Below are 20,415 nucleotides of genomic sequence, written 5' to 3' on the forward strand. Positions count from 1 at the left end.
CCATCTTAGTAGAACATTATCCCCATCTTAGTAGAACTTTATCCCCAATCTTAGGTTATCCCCAATCTTTAAAGACACAAAGACAACTAAGCAGATTTTTTTTTTCGTTTTGTTTCTTTGCTTTTTTTTGTTGCTTTTTTTCTTTTTTTTTTCAGGCAATGGGTAGAACAAATTGTCTCTTTGGAGATGACCAAGAACTTTATAACAGATCTAGGGACAACTGCAAGTTTTCTGTGGGTCTGTTCTCTTTATTTTTTTTTTNTGAAGGGTAGTTCACCCCAGATTTAAGATCCCACCTTTTTGTTTTTATCCCCAGGAAAAAAAAAAAAATCCAACAACCAACAAAGGGAAAAAAGCACCTGGTGTTTCTTTCTTTTGTTAAAAAAGAAAAAAAAAAGATTATATATATATGTATATTTATATATATATATATATATATACCAAGAGAGACTGTATATGGCAGTTCAAATGTGGTAGGCCCTCCGAGAGAGCTGGCATTATGCCGTGTCCATCCTTAACTAATCTACGGAAGTGAAGGGAATGTTTTTATGCAGGTTGGGGTTCTGACTGTGCCGGTTTCGGCTGCGGACAGAGGAGAACATCATGTTGCACCCAGGGACTTTGCACTTGTGCATCTCTCGCAAGTGCACCGTCTTATAGTGCACTCTGAGGGTCCCCTTGTTGCTGTACATTTTGTGGCAAATGTTACACATTATCCCACCGTTGCTCACCGAAACACTGTTGAACATGAGGGATCCGGGGACATCGGTGCCCATACCTACAGCTAAGGCAGGGGCATCTGCTTTGTGGGCAGATTCCCCGCTGTCACTTGCCCCATCGACGTCGTCCAGGAGAATGCCCTCGTCGCTGCCTGCATCRGATTCTCTGGAGGAATGGATACTGCTGCTGGACTGGATGCTGGAGGTGGTGCTCAGGTCCAGGACCATGTAGTCCTCCGACATGCCCCTGCCATACCCATTCATGTGGGAATCCTCAGTACCGGCAGGCGAGGAGGTGTCTTCCCGGATATCCAGCCCCATCTGATGCTGGGCGCCGTAGATCTTCACCAAAAATTCGTCACGGAGGTCTTTGCTAAGAGAAGGCTGTGAGGAGTCCAGGCCCATGTCATCCAGTTCTTTGGTCAACAGTTTACGGTGCAGGTTTATGTTAGCACTGTGTCTAGGAGAGGAAGAGGGGAGGGAAGAAAGGAAAAATGTACAGTGTTTTTGATTAAATGCACAGTTGCCGAGCACCAGACCCAAATTCTGAGTTAGCAGTGATTTACAGTTATTTATAATTTGTCCCTTCTCCATGTTCCTTGGACAATTCTATTTCTTTACAAAGGAGCAATTTGCAACAGAAAAATCAAAACAAAACAAGCAAAATAACCCCCCCGATTCCCTTTTAGTTCCAGTTACTGCTTCTCAACATTGGTCCCCAGCAGCAGCTACAAGCCCTGGTGTTCGAGATTTACAAAATAGACTGGAATTACAAACAAGTGAAATGCTACTCTTGGCTCCTGAATCCTCGCTCCTTGGCTCCTAAAAGCCTCACTTCCAAAAAAGATTTTATTAATAAGTAGAATATCAATATGAGTTGGTATATATARTTGTATATTTATACATTCATACATACATATATAAGTACAAAATATACATATATATGTATTCACACAGCTGTATAAGTGAAATACAGGAAGAGAAAAATATTAATATGACTGTATGATAGCTAGTTAAGAGTTTTGATTCTGATGATGCATTTCTGATATAAAGTATTCAGAATCAGGCCAAAGAGAGATGGAAAAGACTTGTGGGGATTAGAAAAACAAGTCTCTGAAATTCACATATGACTTTCTGAAGATCTCAGAGAAAGTCACTGGTTCCATCCCCCTGGCAGGGTGCTGCTGCTCTTCACTGTACTCTTCCCAGTGCTGTATCTAATGCAGCACTAAATGCCTGAGTGAAGTTGTGTAATTTCCAAAAAAAAAAGAAAAAAAAAAGAAAAAAAAAAGAAGAAAACCCTAATGACGATACAGCATTTTGCCCCAAATCAGTCAAAACACTTAAGTAGGGGCTTTGGCTTAGCTATGTCTTGAAGTCACTGAGTGCTCAAGAGGCACTGGAAAAGCTGTCACTGACGTCAGTGGTCTTTGGACCAGATCCCAAGAGCTGCAAGTTAAAACATTCTCAAGTGTTTTACAGGATCAGGGCCTTTGTTCTCAAGAATTAAAGCTCTACATTTGCAAATAAAACTTAAGCCTTTGGGTTAGTAGCTGTGTAATACAGCCTATTATTTTAAATACTGCATTCTACTCTCCACTTTTGACATTGGCCTTTATTTATCCATTGCAGTAGAACCTCACTGATTTGCAGTAGTGTCAGGAAAATCCTTTTTGAACAACTGCATTTTCTGAATTAACGATGAAACCAACAAACATGACAGACATCAAAGACCTCTGAACACAGAACATGCTCATTTTGTCAAAGTGTTTAGAGATGAGAAATCAGTACAAAGTTTTCGAAATTAGAAAACTTTYGGGTTCAGTATTCTGAACGTGCACCATTACTGAGGACAAGGAGGACAAATATTTACTTTCTTTGGAGGGTGACTGGATTTTCAAATCAGTGACAAGAGAATTAGCGAAGTTCTACTGCATAACATTCTTTGCAAGCTAAGGACCCAAACCCGCAATTTACAACATGCAGACTCACCAGTCTGTCTGCCCATTATAAATTGCAGATCAGAGCCCAAATGTAGGAGGGGAAAGAAAGAGGATGGGGGCRGGGAGGGGAGAGAGAAAGAGAGAGAGAGAGAGAATTTTAACACAGGAATACTTTAATTTGCAAAAAGTACTAGGTATAAAATTGGCACAGGAAGACATAACATTGACCAAATGTTTTACAGACATTCATGTCCTACAGTAACAAAAAAGGGAGAAGGAAAACAACAGGTATTAGCAGTATTTCCTTACTGGAAGCTTTTTGATAAGAAACCCTTTGAAACATACCTCTCAACCAGATGAGGTTCCAACCATGGTACAGCAACACAATGCAGACAAACACAGAAAATGCAAAATGTAGGAAGATTGAAGTGATGTGGGGTTCATTTCTGTATTTTTTCTATCACTTACTTTGTGATGCATCTATCACTTGCACATAATTTACAGTAATAAGTAAAGATAGCAGCAATAGCAATGATCTGGCCCCTCACTGCGCCTGCCATTGGCCCCGGCAAGTGCAGGTATCTGTCCTATGACGTAAAACTGCGACTAAACTGCAGTTAATCCAATCATGTCTGTCCGAGATGCAATTATTGTGGTGGGGGGCGTCTCAAATGGAGGATTTCTTTCTTAATGAGAGACAGTTGAGAGGTATGGTCAAGGGCATGAAAAAGTGGAGAGCATTCCCTGTTTTTCTCCCACACGGGAAACACTCCTTTCACACAAGCAAGTAAAGCATTATTTTTGCTTTTTTGAGGCGCAGAAGTGTAGTTATGCATATCCCCACACTGCACTTATGAAGGCTGAGCTTACCTTGTGATAAGATCAGCTTTCTAATCTTTTGCTAAATTGAGATCACAAAAGAGAGAGAGGGAGAGGATAGAAGGAGAAAAGAGAGAAAGAAAGAGGAGAGAGAGAGAGAGAGAAAGAGAACAAATTCACATTCCAATCCAGACATATCTGGTTAAAAAAAAAAAAAAAAGACAAAAGAAAATAATATCTGAAACTAATAAAACACAGACTTTATTTAAAGTCTTGACCATGAAATTGTTTTTTGTCAGCTGCAATCTCACTTACACTGTTGTCCTGACCGATACTGACTCAACCACACAATATGAGAGACATAAACCAAATTAATCACAGCAAATTCACAGCATCCTCATCATCATCCACGAATGAGAACTGAACAGACGCATGCGGTGTCCACACACATGAATGGCGAGCAGCAGTCCTGGCAGCCCCTCTTTCTGCGGGGCTGTTTCTTGCCTTCCTCGTGTCCCAAGGCATGCACTCCAGCTAAAGCTGCTCAGCACTGCACAGGAAATGCTTACTGTGATGGCCTGTCCACACTGACCAGAGTTATTACATGAGCATAAAAGCACAGTTGTGCTTATCATCATAACACTAACTGCAAGCTACTCATAAAGTGCTTGTGTGCTTATTTCTTGCTATTTCCCCAGCTTCTCTCCCTGCCCCGACCCAACCTGATTTCAGATCAAAGAGATTATGAGAATTCACCACGATGCTGAAACCAGTTGGGAGAGCTGCAACTGTCTGTTGCCTCTCACACATCCTCGCTCGCTATTTCCTGCTTTGCTGCTGAGAGAAACAGTGGCCAGGCACGCACTGAAAATAACGTCAACGCTCACTGAATGAAGAGATAAGAATAAATTACTGTGGTTAAAGAGGGGCCGCTCAGCCCCAGATGGACAGAGGCCGCTCTGAGAAAGACCAGCAAAAGGATGAAACTCCCTGCTGATGCTCTGATAAGGAGAGATGCCTCCTTTATTCAATTCTCACTTGCAGCAGTGGCAATCAGTAATCTAATTAAAGCATGTACCAGCCCATAATATCTGTCAGGCAAACGATGTGCAGAAATGTGTGGACAAGTTCTGGCACTCCACTCAGTAGTGTCCCTTTTCCGCTGTCAGCAGTACTGTTGGATTCTCCTAATATAATTACATTGACTTTTATTCAATTAAGTGCCATTCCTAGCCTTAAAAAAAAAAGCTACTTTATCAATTGATTCAGGTGTAATGCAATAATAAAGATGAACTCATGGCAGTGCATTAGCTCTGCTGTTCATAACTTCTGAATATAAGTTCATTCATAGCAGTCGATTTCCATTATGCAACCACAGTTCAAAAGAATTGATTCTTTTACACTCATTTCTTAATCTATTTCGCTTGTGCTTAATACTTTCCCTAAATATCACATGCAAAAACATTCTGTTAGGGACAAGAGGTGTGCGCTGTGAGAAAAAGTTCATTTACTTGGACACTACATATTCAGAATGTTAAGGGAAGACCCCAGTCACACTTTGGCAGAATTAAGAATATTGTGTGCCAAAATTACTACCCAGTGCCTAGTGTTGCATCCCTTTGCTGTCTGCTGTGCAACTAAAGGAAGGAGTGTGTACTGAGGCTCAGGTTGAGCATCACGTGCAGCATCATGCTGCTTGGGCAGTGCCCTGCATAAAGACTGCCAAAGACAACAGGGGAGTCTGCTACAGGAATACACTCTTCCACGTGAGGACTGCTGCAAATAGTGGGGCCATAAACAAAAATGGGATAAAGAAAGATGAGTATGGAGGCAGAGTAGAAAGAGACACAGTACCCTCAACAGGGCAGAGAAGTTTACAAAGGAAGATGTTCCAGAAAAGGCAGGCACTGGTAAATGACAAATGTGATACATACAAATTTAGGGGTGGAAATTAGCATCTTGAAAGCTACAGAGAATACTGTTCAAGTGGAAAGGCAGAAGAGTATATAACAGACACATTCTGCAACCCAACAGGTTCAAACAATAATCTGAGAGACACAAGAAGAAAACAATCAATCAAACAAAAATATTGGCCAAGCCTTCACTGCCTTGTATCTTGGTAACCACAACTACTTCTTTGTTTCCCTCATCCTATGTTGTTCTTCCWTGACTCTTTCTTGGAGAACAGTACTTACTCATCTGATCATATAACTGAGAGGCTTACCAGACTCCTTTCTCTGTACCATATCAAAATATTTTATCCTAACCTTTTGCAGCAGTTCCTCACCCCAAATCCTAGCAGGTCCTCTATGAGCCCCCAGGCAGTGCCTACCTTGTTGTCATCTGTCCACCTGCTCTTCCTCGTGCACCTGCAGTTTCTGTTTCTTTCTTTTCTTTTCACATTCACTGCCCCTTYCTCCCCTGAAAATTGCTGCCAGGACCAGGCAAATGATGTTTGTTGGGTAAGCTGAGGCATGGTTTCGGTGCAGTCAATTATACCAAGGCACCAAAGAGGTGGATAATCAGGGAGCAAGATGAACACCAAAGCTAGCTAAGCTTTAGCTTACCATGGCTGCATTACTGCTCCTACCTGAGCTAACTAAATTAAAGCTATCTCTGGTGTCTTGCACWTTGCAATTGTTACTATATCTGCAGAGGAAAAAACTTAAAGCACTTAAATGGCAGAAGTGCACACATGTATGGAAAACATATAAACATCTGACCTAATAAAATCCTTTTAATGTATCTGGATTTCTTAGACTGCTTATTTATACACCATCCACTAAAATGAGATTTGATCCTGGCAATATAAACGTTGCATAAAGGGGACTGGAGACAGACTGAAGTCTTCTAAGCAGAAATCTGAGGTCAAAGAGCTTAATTAAAGGCAGATCTCATTCAGCTCTACCCTATCCTAGGTAATGGGATTGTGAGGAAAGTTACTTCTGAAAAATTAACATAACATATGCCAAAGAATGCACCAAAATATGTTTAGTTCTGTATTACATGYCATTTGCCCTCATAAATTGAGGGGAATATTTCTTCAAGATATTTTGAGATGCATTTTTCTGTGACAAGGAAATTTTAGTGAAGTCCCACTTACTTTAGGAAGCTCAGAATGCCTGACTTTTCATATAATTAACTTTCTTCTTTCACGTTACTGCTCATGAATTAGTCATATGCCGGGCAGAAGTGTGTGGACAAGTTCTCACCAGAGAGGAGCTCAGCCTTCTGACTTCAGCGATCTCAAGAATGAGTCAGTGCCGCAAAACACAGTWATGGTCATCACGATGCACGTGGGATCTACGGCTCCTGCCGAGTGGCCAGCATATCAAACCTCCCAGTTCATCACCGCCTTTTTAGACTGAAAATTTTGGGAGCGGCGCAATGCTGAGTGCTGCAGCGACCTCAGGAGCTCTCTGGGTGCAAGCATGATGGTGCCTCAGGTGGAACTTCATTGTGGTTCTTAAGTGCACAGAAATACTCTTCCATAATTACAATTCACTGTCAGTTCCACCCCACCTACTACTAGTAAGCTTCTTTGGTGACAGATGTACTGCACATCAACAAAAGAAAGGGGATTATAAGCCCAGGAAATATGGTCAAATAAATGTGCTGGCCATTTACATAGCTCATAAATCCAGATGGGGGTTCTCTTCAGAGGCTTCCTTCTGCACTTGTCAATGAATCTGATTTTGTTATTTTACTGCCAATTTATTGGAAAGAAAAATGCAATGCATGTTTTATTTTAGTTTATTTTTATTTAGACATTATTTTAATTTTTTTTGAATTGGCTGAGAAGGGACTTACCACAGAATAAAACTTGTTCTAGCACAGAGGCTGGTGTTCCTTCTGTATGTGATTCAAGGCTAGTTGTGAGTGCACGCTAGGAGCATATGTGGCTGCAGTACTATCTGCACTGAGGCTGATCGCACCCCAATGAGCGTGGTGAAGTTGAGGTTTGAATAATAGAGTACTCTGTTTATTTAAATTCAAGCATTCCATAAAGAACAAAATGAAGTGGACGAAAAATGGWCTTAAATGTTTGGCTGACAGTTAAGGGCAGGACATATTGTTGAAAATTAACCACAAAGCAATGTTTTCTAATTTTAACAAGAAAAAAAATTATTATGCTTACATATTAAGTGGGTGAGAGAAGAAAAGAGCAAGATAGTTTCAACAACATAACTATTGGGGCAGTCAGTCAGGGACTAAGGACCTCTTTCCTGGCTCCTGATGAAGTCAGACAGAAAGGTCAAGCCAACTTCAACATCCTAGCCAACCCCCAACCTCCTAGCTCCATGTCCTAGCCATTCATCCCTTGCTTCTCCTTGGTTGAGTATAAATGTGAAAGGTTCCAGACAAAAATCTCACTACAACATTAAAATGACTGGTTGAGGTTGGAAGGGACCTCTAGAGATCCTCTACTCCAACCCCCTGCTCCAGCAGGGACACCCAGAGCACGGGGCACAGGGCGGCATCCAGGCGGGTTGGGAAGATCTCCAGAGAAGGAGATTCCACAGCCTCCCTGGGCAGCCTGTGCCAGGGCTCTGGCACCCTCACAGYRAAGAAGTTCTTCCTCACATGGAGACGAAGCTTCTTGTGTTTAATTTCTACTTATCAAATTTCTGAACTCAGTAATTTCAGTGTTTCTAGTTGAATATCCCCACATCYTTCCTACCTATGTTTCCAACTAAAACAACTAAAACAAACAACTAAAACCTCCTGTAGCTCACGAGTTCTGGAAATGCAGTTTTGACAAAGAAGCGATTTGTCCAAATAATGTCACCCACCTCTATCATTAAAATGCTGCAGAAAAAAAAAAATCAGATGGGAGCTCACTGAAGTTGGCTACTGGCCTTAGGGCAACTTTGCTTTAAATCACAGTAAGTGATACTGCCATTAAATAATATGATAAAATTACACTTATTAATACATTAAAGCACAATATAAAATATTCTTTCATCCAGGATACAGTTAATATTTTTTTAAGATGAAAGATTCTAATATTTGGTTATGAAACCAAAGGTTCTATTACAAAACCAAAGGCCAGGATATGTTTGTCCAAAAGTTTGTCAGAGATGTGCAAACTTCTTAACAASAGTGGGTAGCGAAGCATCTGCTTAGGCTGTAGAGATCCCATACAAGCTACACTCCTGCAAACTTGGTTTAAAGTCCTCAATCCATTTCAAAGCATCATCAACTATGAAGCTTTTGTTACTCCTCCCATGAGAGCTCATCCTCAACTAACCAGTTCAATAGAAGTTTTGCCCAGTATTCAATCTACTTTTCCTACCAGTGGTGAGATGTAAACTGATGTTCTCTTTGTTTCTCTCCACCTCAAAGGCTGTCAATTAAGGTTTATGGCTTCATTTATGACTTCAATCATTAACATGGCAATGCATTGTGGTCATACTTCAATTTCATATTGCTTTCCTGTTTGTTTAAGCCTGAAACTCACAAAAAGGTTTAGAATATGTGAACATAACAGAAAATAAACTCAGATTTTTATCCTTTCTCAGAATCTCTGCAGACTGGAAGTGCTGAGTTTCAAGCAGCTGAAATCAAAGAACTAGAAAATAAGACTTTGGCTAAATATAACAGTGTGCATATTTATGAGAAAAGATATGGCCTTAATTCTGATGTTTCTTCAAGAAAGAAACAGCAATCATATTCCCCATTTACTTAAGAAAAATCAACAATAAAATAGTTCCTGGAATTTAATTAGTACTGTTAAAGAAATTATTTTGTTATTTACCATTCTAATTTTGACTATCTGTCAGTATTCTTTGCTAAAACTTGCTTTTTAAAAATATTAAAAAAAAAGAAAATAACACACACACACACACACACACACACACACAAAAAAAAAAAAAAAGAGGAAAAATAAAAAGACATCCATAAATTTGAGCAAAGATAACAAGGTTTGAAACTGTGGTCTGAAGTCAATGATGAAAATCACATTTATCTAGCGGGGCCAAGATTTCAGTCCGTGTATTATCACTTCCATGTATCTGATCAAGCTTAATTTGTCTCTGAAAGCGAGGGGGGAAATAGAGACAGAGGCTAGTACTTTAGAAGAATGGTTGAAGACGAAAAGCTATACTACTCAATGCACCTATGGCATTTTACATAAGTAGTTTGGGTAATTACATCTGTTCTTGAAGGTTTTAAACTGCATAGAATCTGAAAAATATTAACATTTCATAGGAAGAAAATCCAAAAGGTAAAATACAGCTCAGCACCTATTAAAAAAGAAATCTTAAAAAAAAAAAAAAAAAAAAAAAAGTGCTTATTAAATGCAGGAAATAAAGGACAAGCAAGTTCTTGCAAATTAAAGATGTGGAGCCCAGTCATTTCAATCCCTTTCAATATGAAACAAATCACTCACACTGGTCACGAAGACAGCTCCCTCTACACTCAAATTATTCACTTGAAGATAAGCTCCCACCAAACTCTTTAGGGGTTTAACTAATTTACTGCACAGATACGGCACGTCTGTTGTAATAACAGGTAGGATGTATTGGGGTCGACCATTTATCAGAATTAGACTTCTTTTTTCAATTCGCAGTGAATTATGCTGCCTACACTGCTCCTCGTTCTCAGAGCTTCCCATCCCCTTACGGCCCCTAATGTGGCAGGCAAACAAAATTGACAGTCTCATCTTGTCAACAAGGGGTGATTCTCCTGAGAAGCCATTTAACTTTGCAGAGGAAGCAATGTATTAATGTGCCTGTCCCAGGAATGTTAATCATCTTCAAGCTCCCTCTAACTTTGACATGAGCGAAATCACCAAATTTGTTTACTAAATGAATCGTAATATGCTAATAAGAGAGCATGACATATATGGTAAAGCCAAACAGATGGTTTGTTTATTCCACTTTGCAACTTTATAAATGTTGTAACTCTGAAGATGTTAGTGAGAATTATCGGTTTGCTGGCAGAGGCAAACATGCCTTTTGCATACCTAATCCAGAGCTGGAGTCAGAAAACAATTTGTCATCGCCGTGGAATGCATAAAAAAATGTTAATGTTGAGATGGCATTTGTGGAGGCAGGACAGCCAACTATGTGAACAGATWCTCAGGTTAAATGCGGAACTGATGTCTGAAGGTAAATGTGTGCTGCTATATGACATTTCAGTGTAAAATCGGACAGGTTTGGGATTCTCAAAAGGCCCAGTAATTCAGTACATACCTGTTGAGGTGTTTAGTGAGAYGGTCCTTACGATGTGAACAGAATTACACTTTCACAACAGCTGTGTGTGCTCAGAAGCATCGAGGTCATGTCGCACTCTTAATATATTACTATTGTTGTCCATTAAAGATCAAAAGATACTACAAACAAAAAGCACATCCACTGGCATATTTGCCAAAGTTACTCAGAAATGATCATAATTATTTTGCAACACTTCAACCTCACTCTTTGCTAGCTGCCTGGAAGCCAAACAGACTCATTACAAAAGAGCCAGCACTCTTTTTCTAATATCTGGATTGGCTGAGAAAAAGCTTAGAATAAACCAATTTCTCTCACCAAGTATTTCGAAAGTGAACTATCTAAATGTAGCAATGTTGCATGCACAAGAAGGTCATCACATGTGGGACATGGGCCTTCAGTGGAAAGTACGTGTGCTTGGGAAAACTGACATTCAGCCCATCTGTCATAAGCTATTTCTAGAACCCACATATGCTCTACGTCAAAGTTTATCCCCATGCAGGTGATTCATACAAGGCTCTGTGCTCATCAGCTCTGAATTTACGGATTTTGGTGCTCTTGTCACATAGAGAATGTTTCCCCCTAAGAAGTATAGAGGCAACTGCCAGTTGGAATTTGTTGCCAAAACACACAAAATGACACTTGTTTTCAAAATTAGATTCTCTAAGTATTACACGATAGAGGTTTTATAATCAGTAATTTTCACTTTTGGCTTAACTGTTATAACAGACACACAAAATAATTTTGATAGTGATAGTTTTGCACGGTTTTACGCTAACTGTCCATTCCAGCATCACGGTCATGAATTTGACTTTGAGTTTCAAGTTTCAGTAAATGCCAAATCTCAAAGTAAAACAGTCAGAACACCTAGCTTCCTCCAGCTCTGCTCTGAAAACAGTTCTTTCTCCCAAGTACTGATACTCAGTGATGCATTATGTCAGGATTTGCTTAGAAGGTCCATAAACTCTTCACTGATTCCATTATATGTTCAAGTCTGCAATAAAATCTTAGATCCAAGGATGTACTCTTTTTTATGGTTTGAGGTTCTATGGAAAATACTTAAACCACCCTTTTTTTTCTTGTCATTTTGAAGTGGCAACTCTCTATTCATATTGGTTTTTTGGGGTCTAAAAATGCTGGTTTTATTTATATAATACCAGAGGAATGATAAAACAAAATACAATGTGGCACTTCAACAGCGCTCCTCTATTAGTAATTTTACATTACTAAATAAGTATCCCTTTCTGGACAACTGATAGCTGATTATCCTATAACCTCCCTTTACTGATGCCCCAGCTCCTCAGTAATTTCAATCCTCCGAGATTCTTCCATATGTAGTATTGTCAGTGGTTATTAAATTCTCAACTTTTTACCCATCCACCAGAGACCATGCAAAGATATCTAAGGGAAGTATGAGTTCAGCTTGCTGTCCAAGGATTATTTTGGAAGAAACATTAGCGTCCGTCCCAGCCTGGCGCTTATATCTCATTTGAAACATCTACTCATTCCTGACCAACAAAGAAAATTTCAATAAAGTACTTTTACTGGTTTAACAGCAGTGAGCTCCTGGGATTGTCAAAGTGCTCAGTCTTTTCCGAGGAGAGAAGGAATCAGCAGCTCAAATATAATTAACCTTCCATTCTCAATGCAAACTGCCACGCACAGGAGCTCTGCAGTCTATTAGTGAAGTTATAACGGCCAACAGGCAGAGGCAAAATTGGTCAAAAAGTTGGCTGCTGCTGTCATATTTTTAGAATTATGATTAATGACACTAATAATGTGGATGATTACTGATATGTGTATCTCCTGCAGTTTATCATATTGCACTGGCTGCCTACGTCCACAATAAACATGATGCTATCATTTACCTCTTTATTGAAGGCAATCCTTCTCTTGAAGGAGCATATTCTAATTACTTTGTAATGTTTTATGTCTTAAACATTTCACAGCTCTGGACCTTGCCAACTGCTTCATGTCTACCATTGATTAATTACAGAATGTTTAATCAAAATTTAGAACCTAATGCGGTCATTTACGAGTGTGCTGCAGTGCCAAGGTAGTTAGGCTGCCGTCCCAAGCTTGGAGAGCGCTGGGTTCAAAATTAAATCCCCAAAATATGGAAGATGCCAGAGATTTTACCTTGGATGATTTGAGTTTTATAGTCCTTCTTCAGTTGATGAATGATACATACCCACCCCAAATGAGAGGTCTTTCTTGTGTTTGCGTGTGTGCTCCTGTGCACTTACTAAATTTTATTTTATCTTTTTCTATTTTAAACATCTTCTATTTCATTTTTTGCCACGGTTGCTGCAGTTTCTTCCCAGCTCTCTCATGAGCTTTTTAGTTGCTCAAGCTCTTGCAAATGCCATTCAAGAGAGTCTAGTTTTGAAGTGGTTAAACAAGTGAAAAATAATTTGCAGGGACAAATACATAAGTTTTTTTTTTTTTTTTTTTTTTTTAATGTGGATTTTTATGGTACTGTCATACAACCATTCACCGTTGAAGTTAAGTGTTTTTTTAATACCATTACTGAACTGCTGAAATGGATGCTAATATAGCTTGGAGTGCTAATGTCAAATCCTGGTAATAAAAAAGACAGACTGCTGAATGAAATAATTTCAAGTAAAAAATAGAACAAAAGTGCTCTCGCTCTCGCTCTCCACTTTTATTGAATTGGGACTGACTGAGCCAATTGCTTTAGAAGTCTGTAAAACACAATTACTAGTGAGCTGACTGACCCAGCAGTGCCCCTTCTGTGACAGAACCGGCTAAAAAGGCTGCAGAATTAGTGCTCCTGCCCTATCCGGCTATCAGGCCTGAGAGACTTCCAGCACRGGATCCACTGCCTGCCTCTGCCTCCTTTCCTTATGAAATCTTGATTCCAAATCTTGCATAATATATTAGCTGCATGCATCTTCTTAAAACAAGGGCTCATTTGCCTTTTCTGAGTGGGAATCTACGTTCTTTTCCTATCCACTGTGTTTTAAGATCTCTATCTACCAACTCATATACAGTTCTTTTCTTTGGTACACACACACACACACACACGCATGCATGAACATACACATTCATATGTAGGTTTGGGGTATTTTTATTTCCACATTTTGTGTGCTACACAAAAAAGTAAAATTTAAGATTTATGGGCAGCAAGATTAACTATCTCCCATCTGTATTTTCAGTTGTAGATGGCTGAAGTGTAATTGCTTTTTTATTTTGGCATAATGAGGAAAAGGAGAGAGAGAGAGAGAGAGGGAGAGAGAGAGAGAGAGAGAAGGGGGGGGGGGAGAGAGAGAGAGAAAGAGGAAAAAATGTATTAAATTGGAAGTGGGCAACATTTTTCCCTAGTTAATAAATATGCAATAAAGTCTGTAAAGCACTAGAATCAAAATCAGTAATATCAGAAATAACAACTTATAAGTTACAACTTATTTTTCAGACATATAATTTGACATGACCATACAGTTTATAGAGTTTTTTTCTTTCTCTTCTAGAAAATTGCAATGACAGTGACAGAAAAAGTAGAACAATCCCATCCTTTTTCTCCCTTCCCACCTTTCACCCATATACAACAGACCAGTTTACGTTTATACACAATGCCAGGAAAGTCCTGCAATATTTTGTTTTTTGTGACTGAGTGATTTCTGTCAAATCTAAAACTCTCTCATTTCTCTTCTAGGTCCATTTATATGGAGCTTGTAGGTGCCTCCTGGCAAAAATGCTGAATTATTTCTTAGACGGGTCTTTTTAAGTAATGCTTTTTAGGGCAAGCTTAAATGTAAAATGAGCTCTTAATTAAAAAAAAAGAAAGAAAAAAAAAAGAAAAACTTTCTTAGCACAAAGCAAAGTGCTCATTTAAAAGATGTTGCTGGGAAGGATGAGAGTACTAAAAGCCTTATATTTTCATTAGAGGAAGTGGTGGGCTCAAAATTTCTGTCAGGGACGATCCAGTGTTCACCATTAAAAAGTCCACATGTGAACAGCAGAAAATCAGATCCGAAATATCCCAGTGCTGCCTCAGTACCCTGCAGACCATCCGAGGCATCCCCRGCCCCACAGGTACCTATCTGTGCACACCTCTTGTACATAAGGCCCTGGTACCTAGGAAATAGCCACAATTTGCACGGGCCCTATCCCAAACACGGGCAGAGGATGTGGCCCAGCTGGATGTGTTTTCCAAAGTGTCACGGGTCAGGGGTGAGGGGTGATGAAAAGCTGCATGCAGAAGGTTTGCCATGTCTATMCAGTGTAGACCCTTTCTCTGACACAATCTAGCATTTAACTAACCCTCACTGATAACCCTGCATCTCTCCTCACACTGTTTCCTTCGGACAAGGATGCAGCAGCATGGTCATCTTTGCCCTTTACTCTTTCTCACTTCATAGTGTACTTGTAAATGCCRGACTCTAGCTTATGCATTTGCTAATACCTCATCATATTTTAGAACCACCAGCAGTATATGCGACCATTTAAGTTTCTCACAGAGCTTTTGTTTTCTACAGGGGCTACAAATTGCTAAACATTTTTGAGTAACATATTTTTGCTAAGAAACTGTGTATTTTTGCTAAGACACGCACTGTGATAGGGAACCAAATTAGTCTTCTTTTACAAAACGGGTGATCTGTAGCATAATGATCTATGATCAATGATCTATGTCAAAAAAAAAAAAAAAAAAAATAGTGACCTATACTAGTTCACAAACCCTAGGAACAACAGTGTCTTTGGAGGATGGATCTATCTCTGTACCTTTGGAATAAGCTCTGGCCAGTGTGTATCTCTGTCTAGATATCCTGACAGGATGAGCACACTGTCCTTTAGAAGAGAGTTCTAGATAGTTTGGATCATCTCCACCTGCCAATTTCCCTTCTAGGTTATTTGTGGGGGGGTTACTTCTAGGACTTGTCTCATCAGTTTTCTCRCCTTCAAGGAAACCCAAAAGAAACCTATCTCCTTACTAAGCYGTACCTGAAACAAACAAACAAATAATTACATAGACTGACTATTTTGCATTGCTCCCAGTGGTGCCATTTCAGTATTCTGGGGAATTCCCATTTCTGGGAAATTCATATTCCCCGGAATGCTCTTTTTTTTCGTTCTGACATTTCTTGCCTCCTCCCCTGCTGTGGCGAGCTCCTATTCAGCATCTCATTTACTTGTCAGCTTAGTTCCTATCTCCTTTATCCCTAGTTSCAACTGTGGGAGCTTTAACTTTTGTTGCTGTAGTTCCAAAGAACAGTAAAGAGTCTCCTTCTCTCGTGCGTCTTTCCTCCTAGATTCTTCCATCTGGATGCTATCACTCTCAAGATTCAGCCTCTTATTCCTTTTTCACTTGCTTAGGCTTTTGGCAGTAGTGCCCTGATGCTATCTCACATCCGTTAAGTAAAGTTTCCTTCACTGTAGCATAAATGTTCAGCATAAACTCTCTTCCACTGTCAGGTTTGAAAAAGCGGCTGGAACCACAGTCAGCAGGAACTAAAGGACATTTTGAACCCAGACTCAAAAGACTTTAAAAAAGATGTGACATCTCTCTGTCTATGGAACAGCACTACATTTACACAGATCAACAGAAAATATTCAGTTTTCTCCCACTCTCTGGAGAAGGGCTTTTCTTTTTTATTCTTTTTTTTTTTCTTTTTTTTTTTTTTTCCTTTCTTTTCTAGCTCTTTCCTAGAAGCTAGGGACAAATGGGCATAATATGAATAAGCACTCATGTTCCACTGCTGTCCTTCCAAATATTTTCTTTCACTAATTCATAAAACTTACAGAGTCTGAACAGCCAACTTGGACAAAACAAATTAAACATTTGCACCATTTGTCTCTACGCATACTAAGGAATATATTCTTTTGGGTATGCTTTGTTTTTAGCTACTATTTTCAATGCTTAAGCTTGCCACCWATTCTAATCCTGGTGAAACTGCTTAGTTAAATGGCCCTTCCAGGGCACTGAAAGTCATTGACTTATTCTGTGAGTTCACACAGAAATGAGATATCTTGTACCGTGAAAGAAGGTGTACAGTCTCTGACAACTTGGTTGTATTCCCAAAGAACAAAATAATGATGGCAGAAAATAATCTGAAAAAATCTCAAACTTGAAACAAATGGACAAGTGTAGTGGAAACCTCCCTTCATAATGGAGGGATCCTGCAACTGTTACTCACATAGTCCCTCTTTAAAGCTTGCTTAAATTCCATATTCTTATATACATATGTATATAAAAAAACATCATGGACAAACTACTTCTACATACTCCAGCTAAATTCTGCTTCTGTTATTCACATGAGTGAGTTTGCAGGTTGGCAAATTGTGCCTCTGTGTTGAGCATGGCCACGCACAGAAGAGGGAACTCTGTGTTAAGGTTGTTGCAAAACATTCTTCGTGTTACAGGTTCTCTTGGGTAAGGGCAGGTTATATGAACATTAGCAATGACACACATCTTAGCAATTCTGCAAGAGAAAGCCTAACGGTTCATACAACTCTGTTAGATATATAGTCTCTTCATGAACTGCATCATGACCAGAAACAGCRGTACATGTGTAAATATGTTTATATACAAAAAAGTATAGAAAATAGCTCTTTTATCTCTTGACAAATGGTTCATTAAACACCTAATGTCTTAAAGCTGTCTTTCCTTGTTTTTATTGGAGGTCATTCAAATTCATGCTGTATATGGCAGCTACTTATACTACAGGAACTACAGTAATAGTTGGACTAATGTGAAATATCTTGTTTCTGCTTCTGTGTGTTCCTAGAATTGACAATTGACTGCATTTATAGAAAATAATTGTCTAAAAAKCTCTCTGTGGAAATTTCTGAACATAGTGGCATGATGAAAAAATGGGTGCTGTTTTGTCAAGGAGGTGCTAACAGGAGGAAGGTAGCAGGTTTCTCACATCTTCACCTCTCTTGATAATGTATGCAGTGGCTCATCATAGGTAACTGATGCTAATTTATTCAAGCACACCTGTACAGGGCTGGAAGTCAGGTAACCAGACAAAAGTAGGTCTCTGCTTTCTCAATACAGCTACCCAGAGGCCTAAATCTTCACAAATTTAGTTCTGAAGACATCAGCAGGTTTTAATAAACCACATACAGATGTCTTGCTCTATACAAATCAAGGAGTTTACATGTTTAAATCCAAACTGATTTAACTGGCAATCAAATGGCATGATCACACCTGGCACCAATAGTTGCCTCATATATATTTATGTCACCCTGAGCAAATATTATTTTGTTTTCAAATTTATTCATGGGGCTCAATGACTTTTCCTACCTTGCAGAACACACACACACACAAACGCTCATTTTGTGAGAAAATTCCAAGGCAGATCTGAACAAYTAATATTCTTATGCTAGTGGAAGAAAGACAAAGTGAAAAGTTCTTTCTTTGTTCCTCTGAACAGGTACATTGAAAATGAATCTATTTTACATACATTTAGATAATGATAAACATGATAACACATAATTACCAATACTATGTACTAGTCTAGGAGATAGAAACTTTACAATTGCTGGTACTGAGGTGAAATGGTACTGTGGGATGAACTAAGGTGGACAAAGAAGATGTCTGTATTTCTCCCTAAAAACTGACAGCAGCTCATCAACAAGACCTATTCAAAGCAGAAGATCCTTAAGTACTCATGTTTCATCAGTAGTTTTGGTCATTGAATTCCAGGATCTTAAAGAAAAGARTCAGAAACTAAGAAGTCAACTGTTTTAGGCTTCTTCTTCCGGATTTTCATCTCTGGAGGTCCTCTCTGGAACAGAGACTCTGAGATGAAMCTGGGTTGACTGTCTCTCCGGACAAGAAACAAGCACTCCTCCCTCTTATCTACATGCCTTACCCAGGATCACCCCGGGAGCAGCTATAYCTCCATGCTGGCTTCAAGGACTAGTCACACCTATTTCTTTGYAGGCAAAACTGGTATCTGCCCAGGCAGGGCTCAGAGAAGCTGAGGCTGGGAAACTGATCCTGGGGGCACTGGCTCTCTGACAAGGTTCCCTCCTCASTTCAAGGGCAAATTTCCTACTAGGCCTATGAGGAACTCTCATCAAAAGGACAATTTTTGCCCCACTAATGCAGAATTTGCCAGGAATATATCTTCCTCCCTTCTTTCTCCTTTCCTTATAAAAGTAAAAAAAAAAAAAAAAAAAGTCTTTGTTTAAAGGAAGCTTCTGACACTGTCTCTGTCCACTGACACCACTTTCATTATGGTTTCTCTCACTATTTACTCCCCACTGCCTTCTTGCAAAAAAAAATAACCTGAAAATCTCAACATCTCAACTACAGAAGAAAAAGACATCTGAAGTAAATGTAAAAACAGATAGAAGAGTTAATTCCAGGACTGGTTGATAAAGAATGGAAGAAAAAAGTAGTTTTGACAATTGTAGAGCTTCCAGAAGAAGAAAGAGGAAGAACCTCTGATTGGGGAAATGATGAAAGATACAGGTAAATATAAGGTTGATTTGATAAGTGCTTTTACTAGTAGGTTGAAAAAGCAAAGAAAGTCCCTTTAAAAAATCTAGCTCCAGTGGAAGCTGACTATTTAAAAGCACTGCAATCTTTTTATAAGGAAAAGAAGTATTATTGATACTTTGACAGCAAATGCAGGCACTCTGCTTTGCTTTCCTCTGYCCTATGCTAGAAAACACAGATGAGGAAAGGCAGGACTCATGAACCTTCTGTCCACCTGAACTTCAATTCACAAGCAATAGCACTGTGTAGTGTAAGATCTCAGAATATCTTCAAGTCTTTCCAACAGATGCATATTTAGACAAGAATTGAGCTAGACATGGATGATCTCAGGAATGATGAAGGTCATTTTAGTCAACCCCCAACAGAAACTGCTGCAGGATGTGTGTCACCATGAAAGGTTGTGGCTGCTACACATGAATAAAAGGCTTGCTTCAGCCAAAGCACGGCAGCATTTCCCCTGATGTGATCTACTACCTCTATTAGCTAACAGTGTGCGTTCACAACCCTACTGGAAAGATAATTAGACTGCTAGACCCAGACTCAACAACAGTGTATGTACAGGACGGGGGAAATACAGGTAGCCCTTTGACTAAGCAGAATTGTGTTGCAAAGGATCTTAAAGCACAACAGATGTCTCTACAATGAACAGAAAGGAGTAGACAAAATCATTTATCCTTGTAAGAGCTTTCTTTTTATAATATTTTCTCTTTGATATTTTTAATAATAAAAAATAAACTTACTTGATCCTATAAGGCATAGGATATGAAGAACTCCCTGTTGTTTAAGACTACAGTACTGAAAAAATCATGTAATGTTAGTTACCAAAACTAGAAATTCTAAGCCTCTCCAGCCAGTCAAAAGAGAGTAAACTGTGTGACTCACAACACAAACAAATCACACAGACTTTTAGAAATTGACCAAAAGAATGAAACAYCAATACATGACAAATATTCTCCATGAATGCTTACTGTGTATTTTTTGTGTCTACTTCTTACCTTTCTACAGCAATTAACAGCAAAATGGTCTTCAGATTTTGAATGAAATTGATTAAACTGATTGGAAGAAGTTCTTATTTTGCAATATTATTAATTTAGCTATCTAGTAGGTATGTTTYAAAGTTTTTTGTAATTTGAAGAAGTAGAAATTGTGGATTTAGGTAATGGCTCTAAAATAAACATGTATATTCAAAGAGAAGATGAGCGAAAAATGAAARCAAGTTGAATGCAAAAGGCTGGGGGTTACAGTTTGCA

General features: G+C 39.1%; 1 protein-coding gene across 1 annotated transcript in view; it reads right to left on the bottom strand.

Annotated features, from left to right (window-relative positions):
* Positions 1 to 354: 354 nt before the first annotated feature.
* The window catches only part of BNC2 (basonuclin 2), a 230,584-nt gene continuing 210,523 nt past the window's right edge, over positions 355 to 20,415 (bottom strand). Inside the window, exon 5 of the mRNA XM_026043992.1 lies at positions 355 to 1,179. Within this exon, the coding sequence (XP_025899777.1) occupies positions 519 to 1,179 (661 nt within the window). The 3' untranslated portion in view covers positions 355 to 518. The remainder of the gene's footprint in view (positions 1,180 to 20,415) is intronic.

The sequence above is a fragment of the Nothoprocta perdicaria genome, unplaced genomic scaffold (genome assembly GCF_003342845.1).
Source record: "Nothoprocta perdicaria isolate Ctin4 unplaced genomic scaffold, notPer1 scaffold_104, whole genome shotgun sequence".
Taxonomy (NCBI): Eukaryota; Metazoa; Chordata; class Aves; order Tinamiformes; family Tinamidae; genus Nothoprocta; species Nothoprocta perdicaria.